General features: G+C 45.2%; 2 protein-coding genes across 3 annotated transcripts in view; both read right to left on the reverse strand.

Moving 5' to 3' along the window:
- Positions 1-13,413, reverse strand: part of DNAH10 (dynein axonemal heavy chain 10) — a 141,824-nt gene extending 128,411 nt beyond the window's left edge. The window contains exons 1-5 of the mRNA XM_044290221.1: positions 13,188-13,413; positions 9,759-9,887; positions 9,373-9,518; positions 4,780-4,888; positions 4,485-4,600 (exon numbers count right to left, since the gene is read on the reverse strand). Of these exons, the coding sequence (XP_044146156.1) occupies positions 4,485-4,600; positions 4,780-4,888; positions 9,373-9,518; positions 9,759-9,887; positions 13,188-13,413 (726 nt within the window). The remainder of the gene's footprint in view (positions 1-4,484; positions 4,601-4,779; positions 4,889-9,372; positions 9,519-9,758; positions 9,888-13,187) is intronic.
- Positions 13,414-18,880: 5,467 nt separating this feature from the next.
- Positions 18,881-25,289, reverse strand: part of ATP6V0A2 (ATPase H+ transporting V0 subunit a2) — a 49,188-nt gene continuing 42,779 nt past the window's right edge. The window contains exons 19-20 of one of the 2 annotated variants that reach the window (XM_044275684.1): positions 23,989-24,034; positions 18,881-20,872 (exon numbers count right to left, since the gene is read on the reverse strand). In XM_044275684.1, the coding sequence (XP_044131619.1) occupies positions 20,785-20,872; positions 23,989-24,034 (134 nt within the window). In that variant the 3' untranslated portion in view covers positions 18,881-20,784. Of the gene's footprint in view, positions 20,873-23,988; positions 24,164-25,289 lie in introns of both variants that reach the window. The other variant, XM_044275683.1, reaches the window with a different exon arrangement.

Consider the following 25,289-nt stretch of genomic DNA (forward strand, 5'->3'; position numbering starts at 1 on the left):
GCCAGAAGCTTGGTAAAGACCCTGGGAGCTGTGGCAAGACCTTTAACGGGAGGGCCACAAACTGGTAATGAAAAGGTCGCACTGCGAACCGAAGATATTTCTGGTGACTGACGCAGATGGGAACATAGAGGTAAGTGTCCTTAATGTCTATTGAGGACAGGTACTCCCCCGGGGCCATGGATGAAATGACTGCTCGCAGGGACTCCATCCGGAAACGGCAGAGCCGTGGGAAGCGGTTGATGGCTTTGAGGTCTAGGATGGGACAGACCGTACCCTCCTTTTTGGGGACCACAAAGAGATTGGAGTAGAATCCGCGAAAAATGGTCTTGAAGCAGAACCGGAACAATTACTCGCTGCCGCAGAAGGGTGAGAATAGCCTGAAAAAAGGAATGGGTGATGGAGGGAGAGGTCGGGGGGAACGAGCAAAAAAAACGGGGAGGAGGTGGGGACCGGAACTCCAGATTGTAACCCTCCGAGATGACTTCTCGTACCCAGGAATCCGAGATGTGAGTTAGCCAGACATGCTGGAAAAGATGAAAAAGACCTCCCACTTTACTGGGGGGCGCCAGAGACCACACGTAATGCAGAGGAGGACTTGGGGGTATTGGGCTTGGAGCCCTGCTGGCGAGGACGCCAGGGAGGGCGAGGCTTGAAAGATGGCTTGTGCTTCGGCTCTGGGGCAGATTTGTCGGCTGGCCGCTTCGGGCTGGAGGAACTCTGAAAGGACCAAAAAAGAGGTCTTCACTTTTAAGACCTGTTGAAGCGGGTCCTACTCTGCTGAAAATGGGTGCTTTTATCCCCTGTAGCATCAGAGATAATCTCATCCAGACGTTTGCCGAAATGCCTGTTACCTGCAAAGGGGAGGAACGTCAAGGCCCGTTTAAAAGCATTATCTGCCGCCCAGCAAGATAGCCACAGGGTACGGCGAATAGCCACCAAAAGGGCTAAAAAGCAGGCCAAAAGCCTGGCCACGTCCACAGAGGCCTCACAGATGTAAAAGCTGGCAAGGGAAAGCTGCACTGCAATATCCGAAAGTTCCTCCAAGGAGTCCCCGGAGCCGAGACCCTGACGTAGCTTGTTTGCCCATGTAGAGGCAAAAACATGGCGTAGGTCGGTGCCAAATGCTTCAAAGGCAGATTTGGCAAAAGATTCCAATTTCTTATCCCTGGGGTCCGGGAAGGAAGCCACATCTGCCATAGGCAAGGTGGTATTCTTAGCCAGGCGGGATAGCGGAGGGTCAACAATAGGAGGGGAGGACAACTTTGTTAAATCCTTTGGAAAGGTATATAAGACGTCTAAGTGTTTCGGCAAAGCAAAACACCTGTCAGGGAAGTTCCATTCCTTGAAAAGGAAGGAATCAAACTCCAGGTAGTTGGGGAAAACTTTTGGCGAGTGATGGGATCGCCTGAAAGAAAAACTAGAAGCGGCAGATGAGGGCGTAGGGTCCTCAGCCTGTAAGGTTTCTATAACCGCTGCAATGAGATTGTCTACCATAGCGGACAGAAAAAATGTTGGCAAGCACAGAGGGCTACCCTTCACCAACCCCCCCCCCCCCCCGCCCCACACAACCACAGAAGAGCCGCCACACAGCTGTTAACCCTTTCCCCGCTTGGGGGGACAAGTATTCGTGGGGGTCATCCACAGCAAGTTACCTGAGAAGGGGGAGGGGCGAGAGGGGGGGTGGAGCCAGGATTACCTACCCGTCTGGTGTGTTGTGCCACCCTGGTTACAGCCGGGTCACCACCTTCGGTGTGCGGCCCATTGGGGAGGGCTTCTACACCAGGAAACAGAGGGGACTTGTCATGGGCGGCCGTGGTGACCCGCAGGCTGGTGGGATGCAGAGGCTTTAGGAACCTCTGGTCCTCCTTGTCTTCTGGAGACCAGGAAGGAGCAGCGGGCTTGGGGAAACCCTGGTATCCCGTCCCCTGGGTGGGAGTGCAGGTAGCTAGGACTGCCTGTAATCCTGGTAGAAGAAAAGAAAAAAGGAAAAAAAATATATATATAAAAAAAAAATATAATCTGCAGACCTGCCTTCTACGGACACTAAGCTAAAACTGTTTTAGTTTAGTCCCTGTAGGAAGGTTATAGCTGGAGGGAGGAGCTCACACTTTTGCACTTAGTGGCAACAGCTATACCCACGGTCAAGCCTGTGTCCCCCAATGATACAGATGAGAAAAATAATCTTTAGCCCAAAATGAGTAAAATGCAATGATAAAAAATAGCCCCAAAGGTGTCCATAGCATTTAAGGCCAGAATGACTCTTGGGGGGAATTTATCACAAGGGGAATATGTGAAGTCAGTTTTGCTTTAGTCTGTGTTAGAGTACTTTATGCCACATTTATCGAATCTCACATGTTGTTTGATAAATTTGTTTTATCCTTAAACCTAACACTTTAGTCTAGAAAACCCAGTCGAGTTTTCTTACCCCACCCTCTTACTGCAGTAAGATTGAGATTTTTTGTGACTTTCTAAAAAAGTATTAATGATAAATCTGGAGTGAAACACATTTACCTAGCAAACCACACTTGCTTTTCCACCCACATTTCAAAACTGGAATTTTGCAAAAAGTGCCAAAAGTCTTCATTTTTAACTGTTCAAAATCTGCATCTCTGTGCACAAAGTAGGAGCTAAATTCACCAAAATTCTGGCTTCATTTAAGCAAAAAAAAAGAAAAAGTGGTGGTGGACATACTTTGCACCACTTTGTGCCTCAGGCATTAAGATGAGCCAAGATTGTGTGAAAATGTTGTTGGAAATTGGTGCAAAATTTTGGGGCAAAGTAAGCCAACTCATAGTTGGTGAAAAGTTAGACAAAAGTATCTAAATATATCATATCAAATGTATCATACAGGATGAGCCACTGTATATAGACAGCCTGATCCAAGTTCACTATGTCTAAATATTAGACAGGATAAGTAAATGGGCATCAATGTATTTATACAGGGACACAGCTATGTAGGCAGTGGCGTATCTAGAAATGACTGGGCCCCACAGCAAACCTTTGAACAGGACCCTTCCCCCCAAGCAACTTCTTTGCATCCCCCTACTTTCCGTGCAACCTCCACTTCTGGGATTAGTCAAGATAGCCGTCTTAGACCAGGCCCGGTAGCCGCTCCATCTGTTTCCTATCCCCATATAATATATGTCAGGTCACTCTGTATACTGTCACTGTATAACACTGTTGAGGGGGCCCTGACAATAAAATCTTTTAGTTCTCCTCCTGGGTGGGTCTCCTGAGGTTAGGTGCCAAAGCAACTGCTTTTCCTATAGCTATGCTTCTGTATGAAGGTAAATCATTAGGGGAAATAAAAAAAAAATTAAAAAAAAATCACTTTGATAGATCCTGTGACAAAGCGTCGTAGTTAAACATGTCCAAGCCTAGGTATGAATTCCTACCTGAATAACAGAGAACACCTCCCTTCACTTCTTGCAATTATTACTACAAAACAGACATTCTAATCCCAAACTGGTGAACGCAAAATGTAATATTATTGGACGCATGTTCCATTATTAAATGTTTTTTAATCTGATCTGCAGAAAATTATTACATATATGCCTACCATTATTAATAGCTGAAAGAAGGCCAGTAGGCCCCAGTGTACTTACAACGCTTCAATGTAAAAACATAAGCCAATGATATCCTGCTGTTTTATACAGATAGGCACATTGTGGATCTTGCCTTTATTACAGTGTCCAGATTTCTACAAATATGCAATTCCTACTAGTCAGAATACCAATAGACCCGCTAATGAAAGACAGCATTATTATATTAAAGAGGACTAGTCACCTCTCATGACACGTCTTAGTAAATACACTCATTAAGGAAAAAGATAATGAAACCAGATAGAGATGATTGCAGCAAAACTCAGCATGCAGTCACGTCTCAGGTGGCTATGTAAATGATTACATTTGTGGTCCGATTGGACACTTGTGGGGTCTTCTTATGACTCTATGCTGTGAAGTTCCTCTGTTATTTCTCCTAGAAATGTATAAATAAAATGCCAGATGGATCTGTGTCACTTCATGGTCTCACACTGTCCAATCAGTGCTGCCAGTGTCTGACTGGGATTTTATTGGGCGTATCAGTATTTACAAAAATAGACATGGCAGGAGAGGCTACAGGTTTTATTTATTTATTTTTATTTTACGCATTTATATAGCGCTACTATATTCCGCAGCGCTTTACAGACATTAGCATCACGCTGTCCCCAGTGGGGCTCACAATCTAAGGTCCCTATCAGTATGTCTTTGGAGTGTGGAAGGAAACCGGAGTACTCGGAGGAAACCCATGCAGACACGGGGAGAACATACAAACTCCATGCAGATGTTGGTCGGATTTGAACCTAGGACCCCAGTGCTAACTACTGGGCCACCATGCTGCCCACCGTCCTTAAAGCCCCTTACCAAGCTGATGCACTGCCCATATGTTACTTTTGGCCTGAAAGTTAAAATACCAGTATCATGTAACACAGTCTTGTTTAATACCTGTGAGAAGACCTGCTTCAGCATCTGAAGGCAATGTCCATTCAGGATTCCATACTCCAAGAACATCGGCATGACGTCATTAGCTTCCCGCATATCATTGGGCTCTGAAATCGTTTCTACACAGAGGAGATGCAAGGAGAGTACTTATATCTACCATATGGTACGTGATCCCCCAGAAACAGCCACAAAACCATCTATACACACACGCCACGAAAAGAGATACAGTTGGGAAGTTTGCTGTACTGTAAGTCTGTATGTACCAAGTAATATATATTAGATCATAGCCATTCCATACCTTGGGTGTTACGCAGAAAATACAAGGCTTTCAATTCCGCAAATTCTTGTGGGATGCAGTTGAAAGAGACGTGTAGAACAGCCCGATTGATCTTCTGTTTGATTGTTTTCTGGAATTAAGTGAATTGCATGACGTTTGCATCAGGACAGTGATTAACAGTGTAGTCATTCTGAATAATGGGGCTTCCTATACATGTAGAGTACTAGCTGCTAGCAAGTAAGAACATCATGATGTAGAAAATCTACGATATATATAACAAAACATTCATTTTACACAGTGCCATGGCGCAATTATAGTATCGCTGTTCTCTTATGTAGCAGTGGCCTATAGCCGCCTCCTGGCACTATGTCAGGGTTGATATAGTTCACAGCACCGCTATTGGGGGGGGAGGGGGGGAGACTCCAGTTAGGAGATAAGGATAAAGTGCCCTCTCTGCTTTGCTGCTCTTTTGCACTAGATGTAATATAATGGCGCCACTACTCTACGTACTGCTCGTCCATCTCATGGTTTTTACCTGACCTTTCAGAAGCCCGTATAAACACTTCATTGAGTTACCGCTGTGACCATGTTTGATGCAGACCTTCTGCCCGTTATAATGTATGTGTAATGTAGATAAATATAGAAACATGGAAACATAGAATGTGTCGGCAGATAAGAACCATTTGGCCCATCTAGTCTGCCCAATATACCGAATACTATGGATAGCCCTTGGCCCTATCTTATATGAAGGATGGCCTTATGCCTATCCCATGCATGCTTAAACTCCTCCACTGTATTTGCAGCTACCACTTCTGCAGGAAGGCTATTCCATGCATCCACTACTCTCTCAGTAAAGTAATACTTCCTGATATTACTTTTAAACCTTTGCCCCTCTAATTTAAAACTATGTCCTCTTGTAGCAGTTTTTCTTCTTTTAATTAAATATTCTCTCCTCTTTTACCTTGATGATTCCCTTTATGTATTTATAAGTTTCTATCATATCCCCTCTGTCTCGTCTTTCTTCCAGGCTATACATGTTAAGGTCCTTTAATCTTTCCTGGTAAGTTTTATCCTGCAATCCATGTACCAGTTTAGTAGCTCTTCTCTGAACTCTCTCCAAAGTATCAATATCCTTCTGGAGAGATGGTCTCCAGTACTGAGCACAATACTCCAAATGGGGTCTCACTAGTGCTCTGTAGAGTGGCATGAGCACCTCCCTCTTTCGGTAATGCCTCTCCCTATACACCTAAGCATTCTGCTAGCTTTTTCTGCTGCTCTATGACATGGTCTGCCTACCTTTAAGTCTTCTGAAATAATGACCCCTAAATCCCTTTCCTCAGATACTGAGGTTAGGACTGTATCACTGATTTTATATTCTGCTCTTGGGTTTTTACACTTCCGGTGCATCATCTTGCACTTATCAACATAAAATTTTAGTTGCCAGATTTTTGACCATTCCTCTAGTTTTCCTAAATCCTTTTCCATTTGGTGTATCCCTCCAGGAACATCAACCCTGTTACAAATCTTTATGTCATCAGCAATTAGACACCTTACCATCGAGGCCTTCTGCAAGTTCGCTGATAAAGATATTAAACAATATGGGTCCCAGAACAGATCCCTGGGGTACCCCACTGGTAACAAGACCTTGGTCTGAATATACTCCATTGACTACAACCCTCTGTTGCCTGTCCCTCAGTCACTGCCTAATCCATGCAACAATATGGGAGTCCACGCACAAAGACTGAAATTTATTGATAAGCCTTCTGTGTGGGACAGTATCAAAAGCCTTACTAAAGTCTAGATAAGCGATGTCTACTGCACCTCCGCCATCTATTATTTTAGACACCCAATCAAAAAAATCTATAAGATTAGTTTGACATGATCTCCCTGAAGTAAACCCATGCTGTTTTTCATCTTTCAATCCTCTCCTTAAGTATGGTTTCCATTAATTTCCCCACTATTGATTTCAGGCTTACTGGCCTATAGTTGCCCGATTCCTCCCTACTATCTTTCTTGTGAATGTGCACCACATTTGCTAATTTCCAATCTTCTGGGACGACTCCTGTTACCAGTGATTGGTTAAATAAATCTGTTAATGGTTTTGCTAGTTCACCGCTAAGCTCTTTTAATAGCTTTGGGTGTATCCCATCAGGCCCCTGTGACTTATTTGTATTAATTTTAGACAGCTGACTTAGAACCTCTTCCTCTGTAAAGACACATGCCTCAAAAGATTCATTAGTCTTCTTTCCTAACTGAGGTCCTTTTCCTTCATTTTACTTTGTAAAAACTGAACAGAAGTATTAATTGAGGCAGTCAGCTAGTTCTTTATCTTCTTCCATAAACCTTTCCTTCTTTTGTTTTTAATTTGTTAATTCCTTGTTTTAGTTTCCTTTTTTCATTTATGTAACTGAAGAATGCCTTATCGCCTTTTTCCCCTGACTGAGCTAATTTCTCTTCTGCCTGTGCTTTAGAAGCTCTTATAACTTGTTTGGTCTCTCTCTGCCTAATCTTATAAATTTGCCTGTCATCCTCGTTTTTTTTTTTTATAATTACTAAATGCTATCTTTTTGTTTTTAATTATTTAGGCCACTTCTGCTGAGTACCAGAAATGGCAAGAAACTTTTGATTGATCTTTTGTGACGTGATATTACAGTCAAGTTTAGAACTGCTACACATGTGCCAAAAAATGGTACAGATACTGATGTAGCAGTTCTAAACTTGACTGTGATATCACGTCACAAAAGATCAATCAAAAGTTTCTTGCCATTGTTTATTTAAAGGGGTATTCCCATCTAGGACATTGATGGCATATTGCTAGGATATGCATTAATGTCAGATAGGAATGGGTTCCAGAGGTCGGACCCACACCTATCTAGAGAAAAAGGTCCCCAAAGTAAAGGAGAGCACACCTGACATGCATAGCGTGCTCTTCAATCATCGCTATGGGATTACCGAAAACTTTTGGAAGTCCGATAGTAGTGAACAGAGGGGGCACCACCCAAGCGCAGCCACCTCTCTATTCATCAATATGGGACTGCCGGAAATAGCCGAGCCAGCACTCAGCTATGTTCTGAACTTCCAAAGCAGTGATCGAAGGGTGGCCCGCATACGTGCAGTTGCTCTCTATTCACTTCGGAGCAGGGGCGGATTGGCCACAGACATTACAGGGAAATCTCTCGGTGGGCCGATCACTAGGTGGCTACTTGGGCCCTCCTCATGGTTGACCAGTGGAAGTTTTTGGGGATATATTTTGTGCCGCTGGCAGTATTTTGTGATGCAACACTATTATGTGCAACACTATGATACTGCTGGCCCTGCCTCCCATCAATTTGGACCCGACTACAAAACGGGGCCACTGTTAGTATTTTTTCCAGGGCCACTTTAAGTTCCCAGTCCGCCCCTGCTTCTGAGGCCCCTATCTGGAGATAGGAGCAGGTCCTAGAAGTTGAACCCGCATTGATCTGACATCAATGGCATATCCTGATGTGACATCAATGTCCCAGATGGGCCAACCCCTTAACTTGTTAAGAATCAAGATGAAGATTGCTGCATCAGTACGACAAGGTCAGGTAGTCTCTATTGAATAAGAAAAAGACACCTGGGACCGCTGCTGATCAGCATTTTTGAGAAGGCAGCGATGCTACTGGGAGTGCTGTGGCCTTCTCGCAGTTTACCAAGCACAGTGCCGTACCTAGTATATCGGCTGTGCTTGGTAATGCAGTTCAACCCCATCCCCTTCTATGGGGCTCAGCTGTGCCTAGGACACGTGATCGATGAATGTGCCGTCACTGGCCTAGGAAAACCAAAGAGATGGCTACATGCACACGACCGTTGTGTGTTTTGCGGTCCGCAAATCTCTGATCCACAAAACACGGATGGCGTCCGTTTAATATAACTGCCTATTCTTGTCCGCAAAGTGCGGACAAGAATAGGACAGGTTACATTTTTTGGGGGAACAACGGAACGGAGCAACGGATGCGGACAGCACATGGAGTGCTGTCCGCATCTTTTGCGGCCCCATTGAAGTGAATGGGTCCGCATCCGAGCCGCCAAAACTGCGTCTCGGATGCGGACCAAAACAACGGTCACGTGCATGAGGCCAAGGCTGCGGAACTCACAGGATCACCGCTGCCTTCTCAAACAGCTGATCGGCGGGGGGTCCTGGGTGTCAGACCCCCACCGGTCAGATACTGATGACCTATCCAGAAGAAAGGTCATCAGTAAAAAAATAAAATAATCTTGGAAAATCCCTTTAAGCCATCCCCCTTGTTCTGCAAGCTATCCCTCCCATCCATGAGATGACGGCAGATGGAGGGGCACGAGACCAGACATGTCATTCAGCCTCCACCGGTGTAACGCACTGCGTCTGCGCTAGATTCCTCATGTCTGGGATCTTCACAGCCAGATATGGCAGATGCAGTGTGTTTCAGTGGAGGATGCTGAATCATGTTTTTGGTCATACGCCTCTCCATCTGCAGCCATCCTATAGATGGAACCACAGAACCTCAAAATAGGGACTGTCAGTAAGTAGCACATAGTCGTCTACAGCACATCATAACATATACAGTGGCCAAGCCCTTAACATGTCTGAAGGCAGAAAACGTTCAGCCTTACGGTGAGTTTAATGGGAACAACTGAATCTTCAGGAGCTCCTTCTTGGCTTGACTCTGGACTGCTTTCTGTCCCAAAAGGGATATAGGCCTCCGCTCTTCCATCTGCGTCCGTATGTAGACTTGGAACTTTCGATGTCTCGTCTTTTTCTAAATTTAAAAGAACAATTTAGAAAATCCGAAAAGAAGGGGAAAGATAAGATAAATGTAATACACTCCGATTGCCAGTCGTCTCCTACCCAACAATAACCTGCGTACAAATCCTAACCTCAAAAGCTGAAAGATGCATTGAATTTTATTTCTGACACTGGACAACAGTCCCCTGTTTTTACGGACTGTCCGTGAATTGACAGTAGGTTGGCAACAAACACACAAATTAGTTGAACTTACTGCCACTAGATGGAACTAGTGAGTTGGTGTCGGCAGATGCTAGGCTGGGTTCTTCTGTCCCATTGCTGACTGGAGGGTTATTATCTTCCTCACGTGGGGAAACACTCTGCGTTACTGGATCGTCTGGTTCTGGTATAAAAATATATATAATGAATAGGTTAAAGCTGTATATTACATATTATTACATTATATATAGATTTTATTTTGGTCATTTTCCATGCTCACAAACCTCTATAAAACTTAAAAGAATTTTTCAGGATTTTGGCCCTTTTTATTTAACCAGACCCCAAAGCATGTAGTGTGTAATGAAAAACTCATACTCACCTGCTCCTCGGGTCCATTCGGCGATCTTCCTATCCTTGGACTGTCACAGACAGGGTCACGGGTGTGGATGCAGCCAATGAGCGGCCTCAGTGTCTCCAAGTGGCATATTGCACGTCATGATGTGCCACTTGGGACATGCCACCACTGAGGCCCTTCACTGGCTGCAGCAGCGCATGTGACCACATCCATGGACCAGAAAATCGCCAAATGGAGCCAGGGGCGCCTGAATGGATTGGTGGGGAGTAGGTGAGATTTTTTTTTTTTTATCGGGTGCCGTCTGCTCGAGGGGCCACAATCTTGGAAAAACCCTTTAAGATCTCCTACAGACAGAAATTTGTTCTTCTGCTTTTGATACTGTCATAAAACTTAATGTTTTTTTTCTTCTTGTCACGTGTTTTTTGTATGGCGATTTTTATGCCCCTTCACACGTGTAAAATGGATGTGGATGACACACTGTTATGGGGGCGCTGTGGATGACACACTGTTATGGGGGCGCTGTGGATGACACACTGTTATGGGGGCGCTGTGGATGTCACACTGTTATGGGGGCGCTGTGGATGACTCACTGTTATGGGGGCGCTGTGGATGTCACACTGTTATGGGGGGTGCTGTGGATGTCACACTGTTATGGGGGCGCTGTGGATGTCACACTGTTATGGGGGCGCTGTGAATGTCACACTGTTATGGGGGCGCTGTGGATGTCACACTGTTATGGGGGCGCTGTGGATGTCACACTGTTATGGGGGCGCTGTGGATGTCACACTGTTATGGGGGCGCTGTGGATGTCACACTGTTATGGGGGCGCTGTGGATGTCACACTGTTATGGGGGCGCTGTGGATGTCACACTGTTATGGGGGCGCTGTGGATGTCACACTGTTATGGGGGCGCTGTGGATGTCACACTGTTATGGGGGCGCTGTGGATGTCACACTGTTATGGGGGCGCTGTGAATGTCACACTGTTATGGGGGCGCTGTGGATGACACACTGTTATGGGGGCGCTGTGGATGACACACTGTTATGGGGGCGCTGTGGATGACACACTGTTATGGGGGCGCTGTGGAAGTCACACTGTTATGGGGGCGCTGTGGATGACTCACTGTTATGGGGGCGCTGTGGATGTCACACTGTTATGGGGGCGCTGTGGATGTCACACTGTTATGGGGGTGCTGTGGAAGTCACACTGTTATGGGGGCGCTGTGGAAGTCACACTGTTATGGGGGCGCTGTGGAAGTCACACTGTTATGGGGGCGCTGTGGAAGTCACACTGTTATGGGGGGCGCTGTGGATGACACACTGTTATGGGGCACTGTGGATGACACACTGTTATGGGGGGCGCTGTGGATGTCACACTGTTATGGGGCACTGTGGATGTCACACTTATGGGGGCGCTGTGGATGTCACACTTATGGGGGCGCTGTGGATGTCACACTGTTATGGGGGCGCTGTGGATGTCACACTGTTATGGGGGCGCTGTGTATGTCACACTGTTATGGGGGCGCTGTGGATGTCACACTGTTATGGGGGCGCTGTGAATGTCACACTGTTATGGGGGTGCTGTGGAAGTCACACTGTTATGGGGGCGCTGTGGAAGTCACACTGTTATGGGGGCGCTGTGGAAGTCACACTGTTATGGGGGCGCTGTGGAAGTCACACTGTTATGGGGCACTGTGGATGTCACACTGTTATGGGGGGCGCTGTGGATGACACACTGTTATGGGGGGCGCTGTGGATGTCACACTGTTATGGGGCACTGTGGATGTCACACTTATGGGGGCGCTGTGGATGTCACACTTATGGGGGCGCTGTGGATGTCACACTGTTATGGGGGCGCTGTGGATGTCACACTGTTATGGGGGCGCTGTGGATGTCACACTGTTATGGGGGCGCTGTGAATGTCACACTGTTATGGGGGCGCTGTGGAAGTCACACTGTTATGGGGGCGCTGTGAATGTCACACTGTTATGGGGGCGCTGTGGATGTCACACTGTTATGGGGGCGCTGTGGATGTCACACTGTTATGGGGGGTGCTGTGGATGACACACTGTTATGGGGGGCGCTGTGGAAGTCACACTGTTATGGGGGCGCTGTGGATGTCACACTGTTATGGGGGGTGCTGTGGATGTCACACTGTTATGGGGGCGCTGTGAATGTCACACTGTTATGGGGGTGCTGTGAATGTCACACTGTTATGGGGGCGCTGTGGATGTCACACTGTTATGGGGGTGCTGTGAATGTCACACTGTTATAGGGGTGCTGTGAATGTCACACTGTTATGGGGGTGCTGTGGATGTCACACTGTTATGGGGGTGCTGTGGATGTCACACTGTTATGGGGGTGCTGTGGATGTCACACTGTTATGGGGGTGCTGTGGATGTCACACTGTTATGGGGGCGCTGTGGATGTCACACTGTTATGGGGGCGCTGTGGATGTCACACTGTTATGGGGGGTGCTGTGGATGTCACACTGTTATGGGGGCGCTGTGGATGTCACACTGTTATGGGGGGTGCTGTGGATGTCACACTGTTATGGGGGCGCTGTGGATGTCACACTGTTATGGGGGGTGCTGTGGATGTCACACTGTTATGGGGGGCGCTGTGGAAGTCACACTGTTATGGGGGCGCTGTGGATGTCACACTGTTATGGGGGGTGCTGTGGATGTCACACTGTTATGGGGGTGCTGTGGATGTCACACTGTTATGGGGGCGCTGTGAATGTCACACTGTTATGGGGGTGCTGTGAATGTCACACTGTTATGGGGGCGCTGTGGATGTCACACTGTTATGGGGGTGCTGTGAATGTCACACTGTTATAGGGGTGCTGTGAATGTCACACTGTTATGGGGGTGCTGTGGATGTCACACTGTTATGGGGGTGCTGTGGATGTCACACTGTTATGGGGGTGCTGTGGATGTCACACTGTTATGGGGGTGCTGTGGATGTCACACTGTTATGGGGGCGCTGTGGATGTCACACTGTTATGGGGGTGCTGTGGATGTCACACTGTTATGGGGGCGCTGTGGATACACACAAACAACAAAAATAGACCCATGTGAACTCCATTAGGCTAAAATATGTATATATAAACCATCCATAAGCCTCTCACCCACTGCTATCTCCACCTCCAGCTCCTCTTGTCTGGTGCTCTTGAAGAACAGCAGAGCTGAGGCGCCCTCCTCGTCTGTGCTCTCATTGAGAAACCGCAGAAGCTTGACTTCATCTTCTCCATCGTTCCGGTTCAGCAGCTCCTCGAAGCAATTCGGGTCTGTCAGGCCGAAGCCGCAGTACACACGGTCCCGGATCCATTCCAGGCGCGGATCGTCTAGGGCCATGTCCTCCGCTGTACGCTGCCTTTCAGTTTGTAGTGCGTGGCTATGGCAACGGGACGCTGCCGGCTCTGCCTGCACAGACCACAGGGGGAGTGAGCAGAAACGAAGTTCTCCCCCTGCTGGAACGGAAGCTGTACTGCACCTACCTCTAAGCTCCATTCTGTAGACGTATTCACATCACCAGATCACGTGGACTCTCCTGATGCATTTCCGAGGCTGCAATAACTACCCCTGATTTCAGCTGTGCTGCCAAAGGAACTGCAGAAAAAAGTCAAACGAAAGCCAAAGGATCCACTAAGAGGAAAATAATTATATTAAAGAGGTATTCCCATCACAGACAATGGGGGCATATCGCTAGGATATGCCCCCATTGCCTGATAGGTGCTTGTCCCACCACTGGGACCCGCACCTATATCGAGAGCGGAGCGGGGAGCGCTGTGGCTGGAGGAACCCAGATTTCCCGGGGTCCGTTCACCACCAAGCGCTAATCCCTGCCTCTCCCATAGAAGTGAATGGGAGCATGCCGCACATGCACGGCCCATGCTCCCATTTATTTCTATAGACCAGACGGCAGTAGACGAGCAAGCGCTTGGCTATTTTCGGCGGCCCCATAGAAATGAATGGAGGGCGGCTGCGCATGCGCATGCGCAGTGCGCCCTCTTTCACTTTCAGGGCTCCGTTCTCAATATAGGTGCGGGTCCCAGCAGTGGCACCCGCACCTATCAGACAATGGGGGCATATCGTAGCCCCCATTGTCTGGCCCCAAGTTACAGGCCCAAAGCTTGAGCTGTACTACTGAGAGAGTCTCATGACAACCGTTCATAATAACCCCTAAATGACCAGCAGGGCCATCTTTAATATTGATTGGACACTGGGCAAGAATTTACTTGGGGCCCCCTGGATCCCGCCTTCCCACACCCTAGCAGGCAATCACACCCTCCACCGCAAGACACAAAAAAAAGACTCCACACACCTCGTAGAGTAGTAAACTTTAATAATGATGAGTGGCCACTAGAGGTGTTCCTTGGCAGTAATGTAAATATATAGTATTTTGCTGATTATTATTATATTTGTTTACAGTATGCAGATAGTACTGTACTACTAACCCCTCCATCCATCCCTACATACCGGGTAATACAGCGCCACATACCTCTTACATCCAGTGACGTCTCTTTGATGTAGATGTTCTCTTTCCTCATCTTCTCCCTTCAGACCAGACTACCATTTTTTTGCGATTTCTCATCTCTGCAGTTTGACAAACAAAATCTTAGTTTACTACTTTTCCATCATCCTCCCATCTTCTGCACAAATCATCCTACCACTCCCAATACTGTGCCGCTGTGCTCCCCAATACTATACTCCAGAAACAGATAAACCCCCTGATAATAGTAGTACCATGCAGATAGTGCCCTTCAATAATTATTGTCACACAGTGCCCTAAAATAACTGCGCCTAGCAAATAGTGCCCCTGACACTAATAGTGTAAACATAACGTCCCCCAAAAATAATTGTGGCAAGCTGATACTGTGCCAAGGTGCCCCCACAGTAATAGTGATCCCAAAAGTCCCACCAATAGGAATAATTCTCTGCTAGAGCACACATGGTAATAATAGTGCTCCTACAGTGCCCCCACTGTGCCCTAGAAGTAATAATGCTCCCATAGTGCCCATACTAGTAATCATGTTCCCCATAGACCCCTAGTAGTAATAAAGCCCATGATAATGCCCCCCAGTAGTAATAATTCTCCTTATAATGTGCCAGTGCAAAAAATGCCCCCGGTTGGGCTAATGCCCCTATAGTGCCCCCATAATTTGCCAGTATAAAATACCGCTATATAGTCCACCCAGTAAATGCCCCATACTGCTCCTTTCCCCCTTCTTCCTAGTGTCCCCATAATGTACCAGTATAAAATGCCCCATATATAGTGCCCCAGTAGATGCCCTCAGTGTCCCACATAATACCCCTTCTTAGTGCCCCCCCTTAGATGAGTCCACAGTACCCCATACCCCTTCTTTGTGGCTTCAGTAGAAGCCCCCATAGTGTTCCTCTCCCCCCATATAAAATACCCCTTCTTTGTGGCCTCAGTAGATGCCCCCAATGATGTGCCAGTAAGAAGTGCCACCCAATAATGTGCCAGTAAAAAGTACCACCAATAATGTGCCAGTAAGTGCCCCATAGATGCCCCCCAATAATGTGCCAGTAAGATGTGCCCCCATAGATGCACAATAATGTGCCAGTAACAAATGCCCCCAATCATGTGCCAGTAACAAGAGCCCCCATAGATGCCCCCCAATCATGTGCCAGTAACAAGAGCCCCCATAGATGCCCTCCAATCATGTGCCAGTAACAAGTGCCCCCATAGATGCCCCCCAATCATGTGCCAGTAGTAGTACCATATATATATATAAATATATATATATATAAAACTCCATCAGGCTGGCAGCAATGCGATGCAGGCCTCTTCCGGCCTGTGTCCTGCGCTGTATGGCTCAGGCGGCACGATGACATCGCGCCATCGGTCTCTGATAGGCTGCAGGCACTAGCCTATCAGAGGAACGGGGAAGGGAGACGCCTCTCCCTCCCCTGCCGCAGCACTTCCATTTGTATCGCTGTCCTGAGGACGGCGATACAGATGACTATGGAGATAAGCGCTTCCACAATGGAAGCGCTCATCTCCTTGTGCCCTGCCACTGTCCCCACGTCACCAGTGGCCAGCGGGGCTCAAGAGGCAGCTGCCTTGGGCCCCCCAGGAGCAACTGGGTCCGGGGCAGCTGCCTCTTTTGCCCCGTGTTAAGGACGGCCCTGATGACCAGGCCTGAATAGGTCTTAAAGAGTTTTTCCCACCTAAACAGTTGTGGCATTTCACTAGAAGCTCCAGAATGGGGCCCCTGAAATGCAGCTTGCTCTTAAATCACTGCAATAGGTCTTCCGAAAATATGCGTTTGATTATTTTAGGAACTTCCATAGCAATTAATGGAGGGGGGCCCCATTCTTAAAATACACGTGGATGTGGATAGTACACCATGTAGAGTTTACATCCATATGTCCGTTCCGTTATATATAAAAATTAAAAAGCGTCCTAGTCTTGTCTACATTGTGTACATGAATAAGCATTTAAAACATACTGCGGGACCTGTGGATGGGAAAATGCATTTTACGGACTGCAAAGACAGATATGGTCATGTGCATGAGGCCTTACAGAAAGTCCCTGGATTGCCTCAGAAGGTTGTACAACGAAATATTAAGTTAAGGGTACCATCATTTTTGTCCATGGCAGTTTCATTAGTTTGTTTTATAGATTATTCAGATAAATCACAATTCAAAAGCAATGTCTGATTTTTATTAGTTGTTTTTCAGTCATTTTTTTTATTTATTACTATTGTCAGTTTTGATTTATTTCAGTGACCATTGTGGGTTTTCTTTCTTTAAGGCCTCTTTCACACAAATGTATTGGTTCCGTTCAGTGCATTGGGGACCGCATTTTGCGTTCCCCAGTGCACGGCCACCGTCTGTGCTGCATCCGGAACAGATCCAGAGCCATTCAACTTGAATGGGTCCGGGATCTGTCCGTTCCGCGAAGAGATAGAACAAGTTCTATTTTTTTACGGAATGGAAGCACGGATCGGAACCCCGCGGAAGCACTCTGTAGTGCTTCTGTGAGGGTTCTGTTCCGTGCTTCCATTCCGCACCGCATTTCCGGACCCATATAAGTGAATGGATCCGCATCCGTAATGCGGAATGCACACAGCCGGTGCCCCGTGTATTGGGGAACTGCCATATGCGGCCCGCAATACAGCCACGGAAGCACTACGGCCGTATGAAAGAGGCCTAAAGGAAGGGTACCAACAATTTTGTCCACGTAGGAAGGGGTGAGAACTGCATTTGTCTGACGTTTGTGGCACATCCTAGTGATATGCCACCAATCTTGTGGTGGGAAAACCTCTTTAATAACCAGACACTTTTTTAGTAATTTAATAAACACCACCTAACAAAAACAACACGTTTGTCCTGCATTTCATATTTCCCCATAGACCTCCATGTAACATCTGGAGTTGGCAAAAAATGCAACAAAAGTGCAAAAAACTAAAAATGCAAAAAACAAAACACAATACATAATAAATATGGTACTAGATACGTAAACCTGTTTTTGGCACAAATTGAGCCAGAACTCTGACACTGTAGCTTAGGAAGTCTACCCCATTTACTTTATTTTTAGAGGGGTTTCCTATCAATAGGATATCAGTTTGTCTGTAGAAAAGTGAGGAACCGCACTCTGTTCAAGTAGTATCACCGGTGCCGATCAAGGGCTTATTAGGCCGTATCCAAGTGATAAAATATTGAGGCACTCAGTCTGAAAGTTTTGCAATTCAAATGTATTTTTTATTTTTTCATTTTTCTGCATCATCCATTTGCCCGTGATATATTAAGGAATGACAGACTATTTCTGACCAGACGTTTCGGTCACGGTGGACCTTCATTAGTGGTCATGTTATCTGTGTATTGGATAGAGGTTTGCCTGAGTGCCTCAATATTTTATATCTGGGTTTGTGACGGCTGGGAACCCCACCATCCGGAAAAAAAATTGGGCTACAGAACTGGAATTGTGCCGCTGTTCCTTCAGCCTCTTTTATACAAGTGATACGGATTTGTGGAAAAACTGATGGTTATACACACAAGTTCAATCAGTTTTGTCTCTGACCGTGTTCAGTGTGTCTGTTTTTTCAGTACAGATTGTATTCATATTCCATCCATTTTTTATGCATGTCAAGAAAAACTGAAGAACAACATCTACATCTCCGAGCAACCGTCTGTGAAAAACACCATCTGTATCTCACGGAAGCCCCATTCACTTCTATGGGGCCAGGGCTGCGTAGAAAATGCACAATATAGAACATGCTGCGATTTTTTTTCTGAATGCAGAGCTGACGAGTGAAAACCTGCGCTAATGTGCACAAACACATTGAAATGAATGGGTCAGGATTCAGGCTGATGCTATGCATTCACTACACGCATCGCACCCAAACGGAAAAAATGCTCGTTTGAAATTAGCCTAAGGCTACCTGCACACGACCGTATCCATTTTGTAGTCTGTAAACCGTGGATACAGATACCGACGGTGTGAATCCAGCAATTTTTTTTGACCTCCATTGTAGAAATGCCTATTCTTGTCTACAAAATGAACAAGAATAGGCCATGTTCCATAATTTGCAGCACAGCCGCATGGATGTGGACAGAACACGGATGACATCCATGTGCTGTCTGCATTTTTTGCAGCCCTATAGAAATGAATGGGTCCGCATGTGATCTGCAAAAAATGCGGATTGGATGCGGACAAAAAAATGCAGTCGTGTGCATGAGCTTTTCCACAGTGGTGCTCCTGGCCGCCACCACACACAGCCCCATCCACATGATGTTAAATGCAAACACTTGACAAAAGATCTTTGCATGAATTACACTTTACAATTGGACATTCCATTTCTAATTCTTTTTATTTTATTTAAAAGTCAGAATCTGAAATACTGTACATTATCATTGTTACAAATTTCCATATCTTACATACATACAATCTTACAAATATATAAAATCTTTATTCCATTTTCTTGCACATGACATCCAAACTTCATTCTTAGCTCAGTTTTACAGGAGAAAGTTCAAAACAGTTAGCATCTGAAAATTACAGAATATAGAACATTTGTCTTCATTAAAACTTGCATGACCCAAGTTCTTCACAAATTCTATCAAACACACACACATGACAGAAAAGCACGGATCTGGAGAGGTAGACGATCTGTGAGGGATGTTATTTTAGAAGTTTTGGTTCATAAGTTAAGATCATTTATCAAGAATGTATTTATTAAAGTGGTTTCTGTACTTACAAAACTGTAGCTTAATACATGTAAAATAGTTACTCTCCCCCTCCTGGTCCAGTAAGTGCTGCAGTAATGTAACCGTTACGGCTGCCATTGAGAAGTGGCATGCTGGGATTCCTTTAAGTACTATCATTGGTGTCTGGTGTCCTCCTCTCCATATGGCTTGGCTGATCTAACCACACATTTAGGGGGTTGTACTGACTAAATTGCTATACTATTAAGCCTATGTCTAGCTGTAGTTGGCGTTGCCATGGTATACCTTTAGCAGATCTTATACTCACAGTAATGTAGATGTTAGAAGGGTTTTCCACAATTTAGATAATTATGGCCCACCCCCGTGATAGGTAATCAATATCAGATCAGTTGGGTTTGACACTCCACACTCCCACCAATTAGCTTTTCGGACAGCCGCCGTGCTGGAAATCATACAGTGGACAGAGCCAGAAGCAGAAGCTTCCATCCACTGAGTAGTGGCCTCCATGCTGGAAATCATAAAGTGGACGGAGCCAGAAGAAGAAGGTTCCATCCACTGTGTAGTGGCCGTCATTGTGGAAATCATGTAGTGGAGGGAGCCAGAAGCAGAAGCTTTACATCCACTGAGTAGTGGCCCCGTGCTGGAAATTATACAATGGACGGAGCCAGAAGCATAAGATTCCATCCACCGTGTTGTGGCCGCCGTGCTGGAAATCATGCAGTGGACGGAGCCAGAAGCAGAAGGTTCCATCCACTGTAGTAGCCGTCGTGCTGGAAATCATGCAGTAGACAGAGCCAGAAGCAGAAGATTCCATCCACTGTGTAGTGGCCGCCGTACTGGAAATCATGTAGTGGACGGAGCCAGAAGCAGAAGGTTCCATCCACTGTGTAGTGGCCGTCGTTGTGGATATCATGTAGTGGACGGAGCCAGAAGCAGAAGGTTCCATCCACTGTGTAGTGGCCCCGTGCTGGAAATTATACAGTGGACGGAGCCAGAAGCAGAAGGTTCCATCCACTGTGTAGTGGCCATGTCGGGGTTCTGCAGCTCCATTTACATTTAAGTGAAGCCTTCTATCGACTGTACAGTTTCTGGCACCGGTGGCTGCCCCAAACAGCTGTTTGGAGGTGGAACGGAGTGTCGAATCCCCACTGATCCAAATTGAAGACACATTTTATTCAAAAGGATACACATTTTTAGTGGAGTGTTATTTTCATATATTAATACTTAAAAATATTTACTCAATAGGGCACATTTGGAAATGCCTTTGTAGTAATAACTACAAAAATATGAGAGGATCAGTGCTTTGTAGGCCAACGTTTAGTAATTTCTTGCTGCTCCAGTTCTCCATTAGAGACCAAGAGAAACACTTTAAATTCTTAAAGCTGGAAGACTAGCATGGCTGAAAGACAAATAAAACTGAATAAATACTGAGGAATGACATTCGGGGGTGCTCCCAGATGATGTGCGTAAACTGTGCTCTTCTTCGGTGAAGAGATCATAAGGATAATTTATCTTCAATACAGAGATGTCTTAGTCCAGGTACAAGGCCATATCGTTAAAAGAGAAAGGGGTAAATTTATATCCTGCACCAGAATAAAACTTATTCTGAAATTCCACCCTGTAAATGAAGGGGAAAAACATTTCAGTGAGAGACACATTTTATAGTATAAAAAAAATTAAAACTTGCAGTCAAAGACACTCTAGATAAAATAATGTAATATGTTATTGACATGAGACATTCATACACCAGAAAAAAATAATAATACAGGAGATTCTAAAAGTCAGTACGGGAATAATCTTAATCCCATAGCGCCCAGGCCTGTTTGGGCTTTAGTGACCAAGTAGCTTTGATTTTTTTCCATCCTTAAATACGAGTAAAACTGAAAAACGTTTAGAATTATTTTGGGGAGAGTGGTCTTTTTTTTTTGTTTATTCACATTAACTTTATTCTGCAGGTCAGTACAATTATAGCTGTACTCAATTTCAATTTTTTTTTTTTTTTTTACTACTTTTGCAAAATAATTATGTTTTGATTTTTATTTAAAAAATTATGTTTTCATCGATGGGTTTGTGTTTTTGCAAGATGTGATGTTTGGTACCATTTTGTGGTACATACAATTTTTTGTGGTTCACAAATTACATGATTATTTTAAAGTTAATTACTTACGGATGAAGCGATGCCAATATTTAGAGGTTTTTTTACATAATAAAGCAATGTGCATCTGCACTTCTGTTTTACACTGACAGGCAGCCTATTAGACCATGCCTCCGGAAGGGCCTAAAGCAGGCATGTCCAAACTGCGGCCCTCCAGCTGTTGCAAAACTACAACTCCCGGCATGCCCTAATAGCTGTAAGCTATCCAGGCATGCTGGGAGTTGTAGTTTTGCAACAGCTGGAGGGCCGCAGTTTGGACATGCCTGGCCTAAAGCTTTCATGAATGGCAGATCTGGAGGTCACTGGTAGATCAGCTGCCTTGAAATCTACTCAGTATCCCGCAATCACTTAGTAGGGGGGCTAAGCGGTTGACAGGGAGAACCTGTTATCTCTGTCTAGCTACTGAGATATCACAGTCGCTATTGACCACTGCAGTTCCAACAGGGCTGTGTAATACATTTCCACTCCAGACACTGATCTTGCAGGTGCACTGACGGCACCTATTAGATCAGCAAAGCAAGAACTTGCAATAATAATAATAATAATAATAATAAAAATAAATAAATAAAATAAACCTTAAACAAAATACTAAGCACCAGTAATATAACCATATCACCTAAAATTAACCTTAAATGTAATAAACCCAGATATAAATGGTGCAAAAAGGAATGTCTTTCGACAAACCTCATGGCCCTCATTAGGTTGGATTCACACATTGCAGTAGAGTACTGCACTGTCAAAAACTGAGTAGCAAACCCGCATGTGGTTTACTGAGGTTTTGTGATGCATTTACCTGCCGCTGGGCTAAAAAAATTAAGTTGCCAATAAATGCAAGACCATTGCAATCAATGTTGTAGTTTTGCCATGTGCGTCTGTCCACGTGGCACACTACCTCAGAGTGTGAGCTCACGAATGGTTAGGACTAATTAGAATTTCAGAATCTGAGCCTACTGAAAGATCCTTTGGTGGACCAGTCTAAACATGGCGCCAATAAACAGAATTTACCTATGTGGTTTAACATGCCATGAGATATCTGCATATCTATTCTGAGGCCTATTTTGCGCTGCTATAGTCAGGGAGAGGAGGGGCACCTAGTTTTTCGCAAATATTTTGTTGGCTAACAGATAATCTTATACCAAGCCAAAAATGTTGTTAATGCGGGGAGGCAGAGTATTACCTTTTGCCCACAGGTTACCTTAAAGGGACACTTCTATAAATTTTTCATCAAATATTCAACGGCTTTTTCCGGGCATTAGATACTGGTGGCCTATCCTCAAGATAGGTCCATCAACATCAGATCAGTGACACCTAGCACCCCTCCAACAATGAGCTGTTTCAGACAGGCGCTTTCTTTTTATTTTTTTTATTAAGTATGGGTGGGCTGTTTTTATAATATAATTTTTTGAAGTGACTCAGTGTATTTTACTTCCTGTCCTGGCTCCTTAAAGAAGCACTCCCACAAAAATGTTTATTCTCTGACCTGTTCGAAAGGTGCATGATCTAAACCAGTGACTGTATTTGTGAGTTATAACCTCCCTTCTGATCCTTAGCTGTGCCATGTGACCAACACTCTGACTTTCCAACTGACACAGGACAGGAAATCAGTTACGTCTCAATTCATTCCTATGGGTGCCTCAATGTCAGTCTCATAGGAATGAATAGAGAAGTAACTGACTTCCTGTCCTGTGTCAGCTGGAGAGTCAGAGTGTTGGTCACATGACACAACTCAGGATCAGAGGGAAGGTTATAACTCACAAATACAATCACTGGTCAGAAGATTTCTAACAGGTCAGAGAATACAAATCTTTGTGGGAGTGCTTCTTTACATCTTCTTTGTCTGGACATTTAGCATCGCAAACCGCTTCGCTTGAGGGAATGGGATGAGTCACTTAATTAGAGCATCACACATTACAATGATAAGTGCAGTGCTTTCTGTGGGCATGTTTATGTAGGCCTATCAAGAGAACAATAGAGCTATCATACTGTTATCCAAATTCTACAAATCAGATGTCTTTTCTAAACAGCAGAGATTACCTATCCTTATAAGAAAGAAGTCTTATTTCTATCGACTAGTACATAAGGACAATATTTTGAATTTAATTTTCGTTGACATAGTGCTAATGAAATAAAAAAAACTGTCAAAAAATCTTTAAATATGGAGTATGAATATAAAAAAAATTCTGATGGAAGTGTCCCTTTAATGGGATTATACATTATTATGTATATAAGCCTATTCAATGTAAAACAGTAATTTCTGAGTATACTGCACTGTAGTTTTAGCAAAAACAATCAACCCAGTGTTCTGTGAGCTCAGAGGATTTCATAGCCATTATCTCAGTAAGGCCGAATGCACACGGCCGTTTTTCACGGCCGTGAGCGGTCCGTGGAACCGCGGCCTGGATTCCTGCTGAGAGCAGGAGCGCACGGCGTCATAGCAACCAATGACCCCGTGCGCTCCTGCTCTCAGCAGGAATCCAGGCCGCGGTTCCACGGACCGCTCACGGCCGTGAAAAACGGCCGTGTGCATTCGGCCTAATACTGTTATACTAGTCAACTGCATTAGGTTACTTAAAACTCACCAGTGTAATCGAAGAGCATGAAGGAAGGCAGACAGGCCCTCCATAACTAGAAGAATAAACACAGTTAATACAGAAAATGCAGCCAGGGCTGGCACCAGCAGAACCACTCCGACACTAGAGGGCAGCACAGAGAGGCCTTTACTGAGCACCATTGTCCACAAGACTTCAGAAAGCTCTGAAAGGGAAAGATGAACATTTATCAGCAAGAACCATTAACAAAATTAAAGGGTTTGTTCGGCATAGGCCCTTATGGCCTTAATCCGAGCCCCATAAAAAAAAAATCACCTGTCCATGGTCCCCACCATGCTCGCACTGCTGCCCTATTCCCCTCCGTTTCAAATGCCTGCAGGACCAGGAATTGGTTTTGTCCTGTGACTACTGCAGCCAATCACAGACCTCAGCGTTCACATCTGCGTTAATGGAGCATCACTGCTGGGACTTGTCATTCAAGCAGATGTGACTGCAGAGCCTTGTGATTGGCCACAGCGGTCACATGACCAAACCACTTCCAGGTCCTGCGGGAACAAGAAACAGCTAGGAACTAGTGTTGAGCAAACTTGTGTTTTACGTTTGGCGTCTAAAGTTCGGGTTATTGAAGAATTGCGTTATGGATTCCGCTACCACGGACCATAACAGAATTTAAAATCCATAACGCGATTCTTCAATAATCCAAACCCGAACTTTAGACGCCGAACTTAAAACACAAGTTCACCCAACACTGCTAGGGACACGACAATGGCATGAGCACATTGGGACTGTGGATATGTACGTTTGTGTTTTTTTTATTTTTATCTGGGCACGGGTTAACTGGTTAGGACTATAGAGATTATCAGCTCCTAGTTCAGGCAACTCTGTTATAGGGGTTGACCAACTTTGCCCAGCTGCAGTGATGTGCCGCTTGGGTCAATCATTGGCTGCAGCGATGCACTTAACCAAGCCCATGCAGAAGTTTACAGGACAGGTACCGGAACACCAGTGAAGAGAGCCACAGGGAGCAGGGGAGTATGATTTTATTCAATTAATGCAATATGCTGCTGGCTACAGTTAGAAATGCACAAACATTGGGCAAACCCTTTAAGATTCTAATTGACCTTTTTTTCAGAACAGTCATCATGCAAATAATTTAACTTTACCAGACTACTGCAAAGTCCAAGTAATGGGAGAACTATTTCTACAATCTTCAGAACTGTTTTACTGCTTGTAAGGGTGCCCATACACATTTATGTACCAGACCTGTAGGTTATTGGCCACGTGATAAAAGCTAAAATATGTACGGGTACACTCATTACAATGCTTAAGAT

The sequence above is a fragment of the Bufo gargarizans genome, chromosome 1, assembly GCF_014858855.1.
Source record: "Bufo gargarizans isolate SCDJY-AF-19 chromosome 1, ASM1485885v1, whole genome shotgun sequence".
Lineage (NCBI taxonomy): Eukaryota > Metazoa > Chordata > Amphibia > Anura > Bufonidae > Bufo > Bufo gargarizans.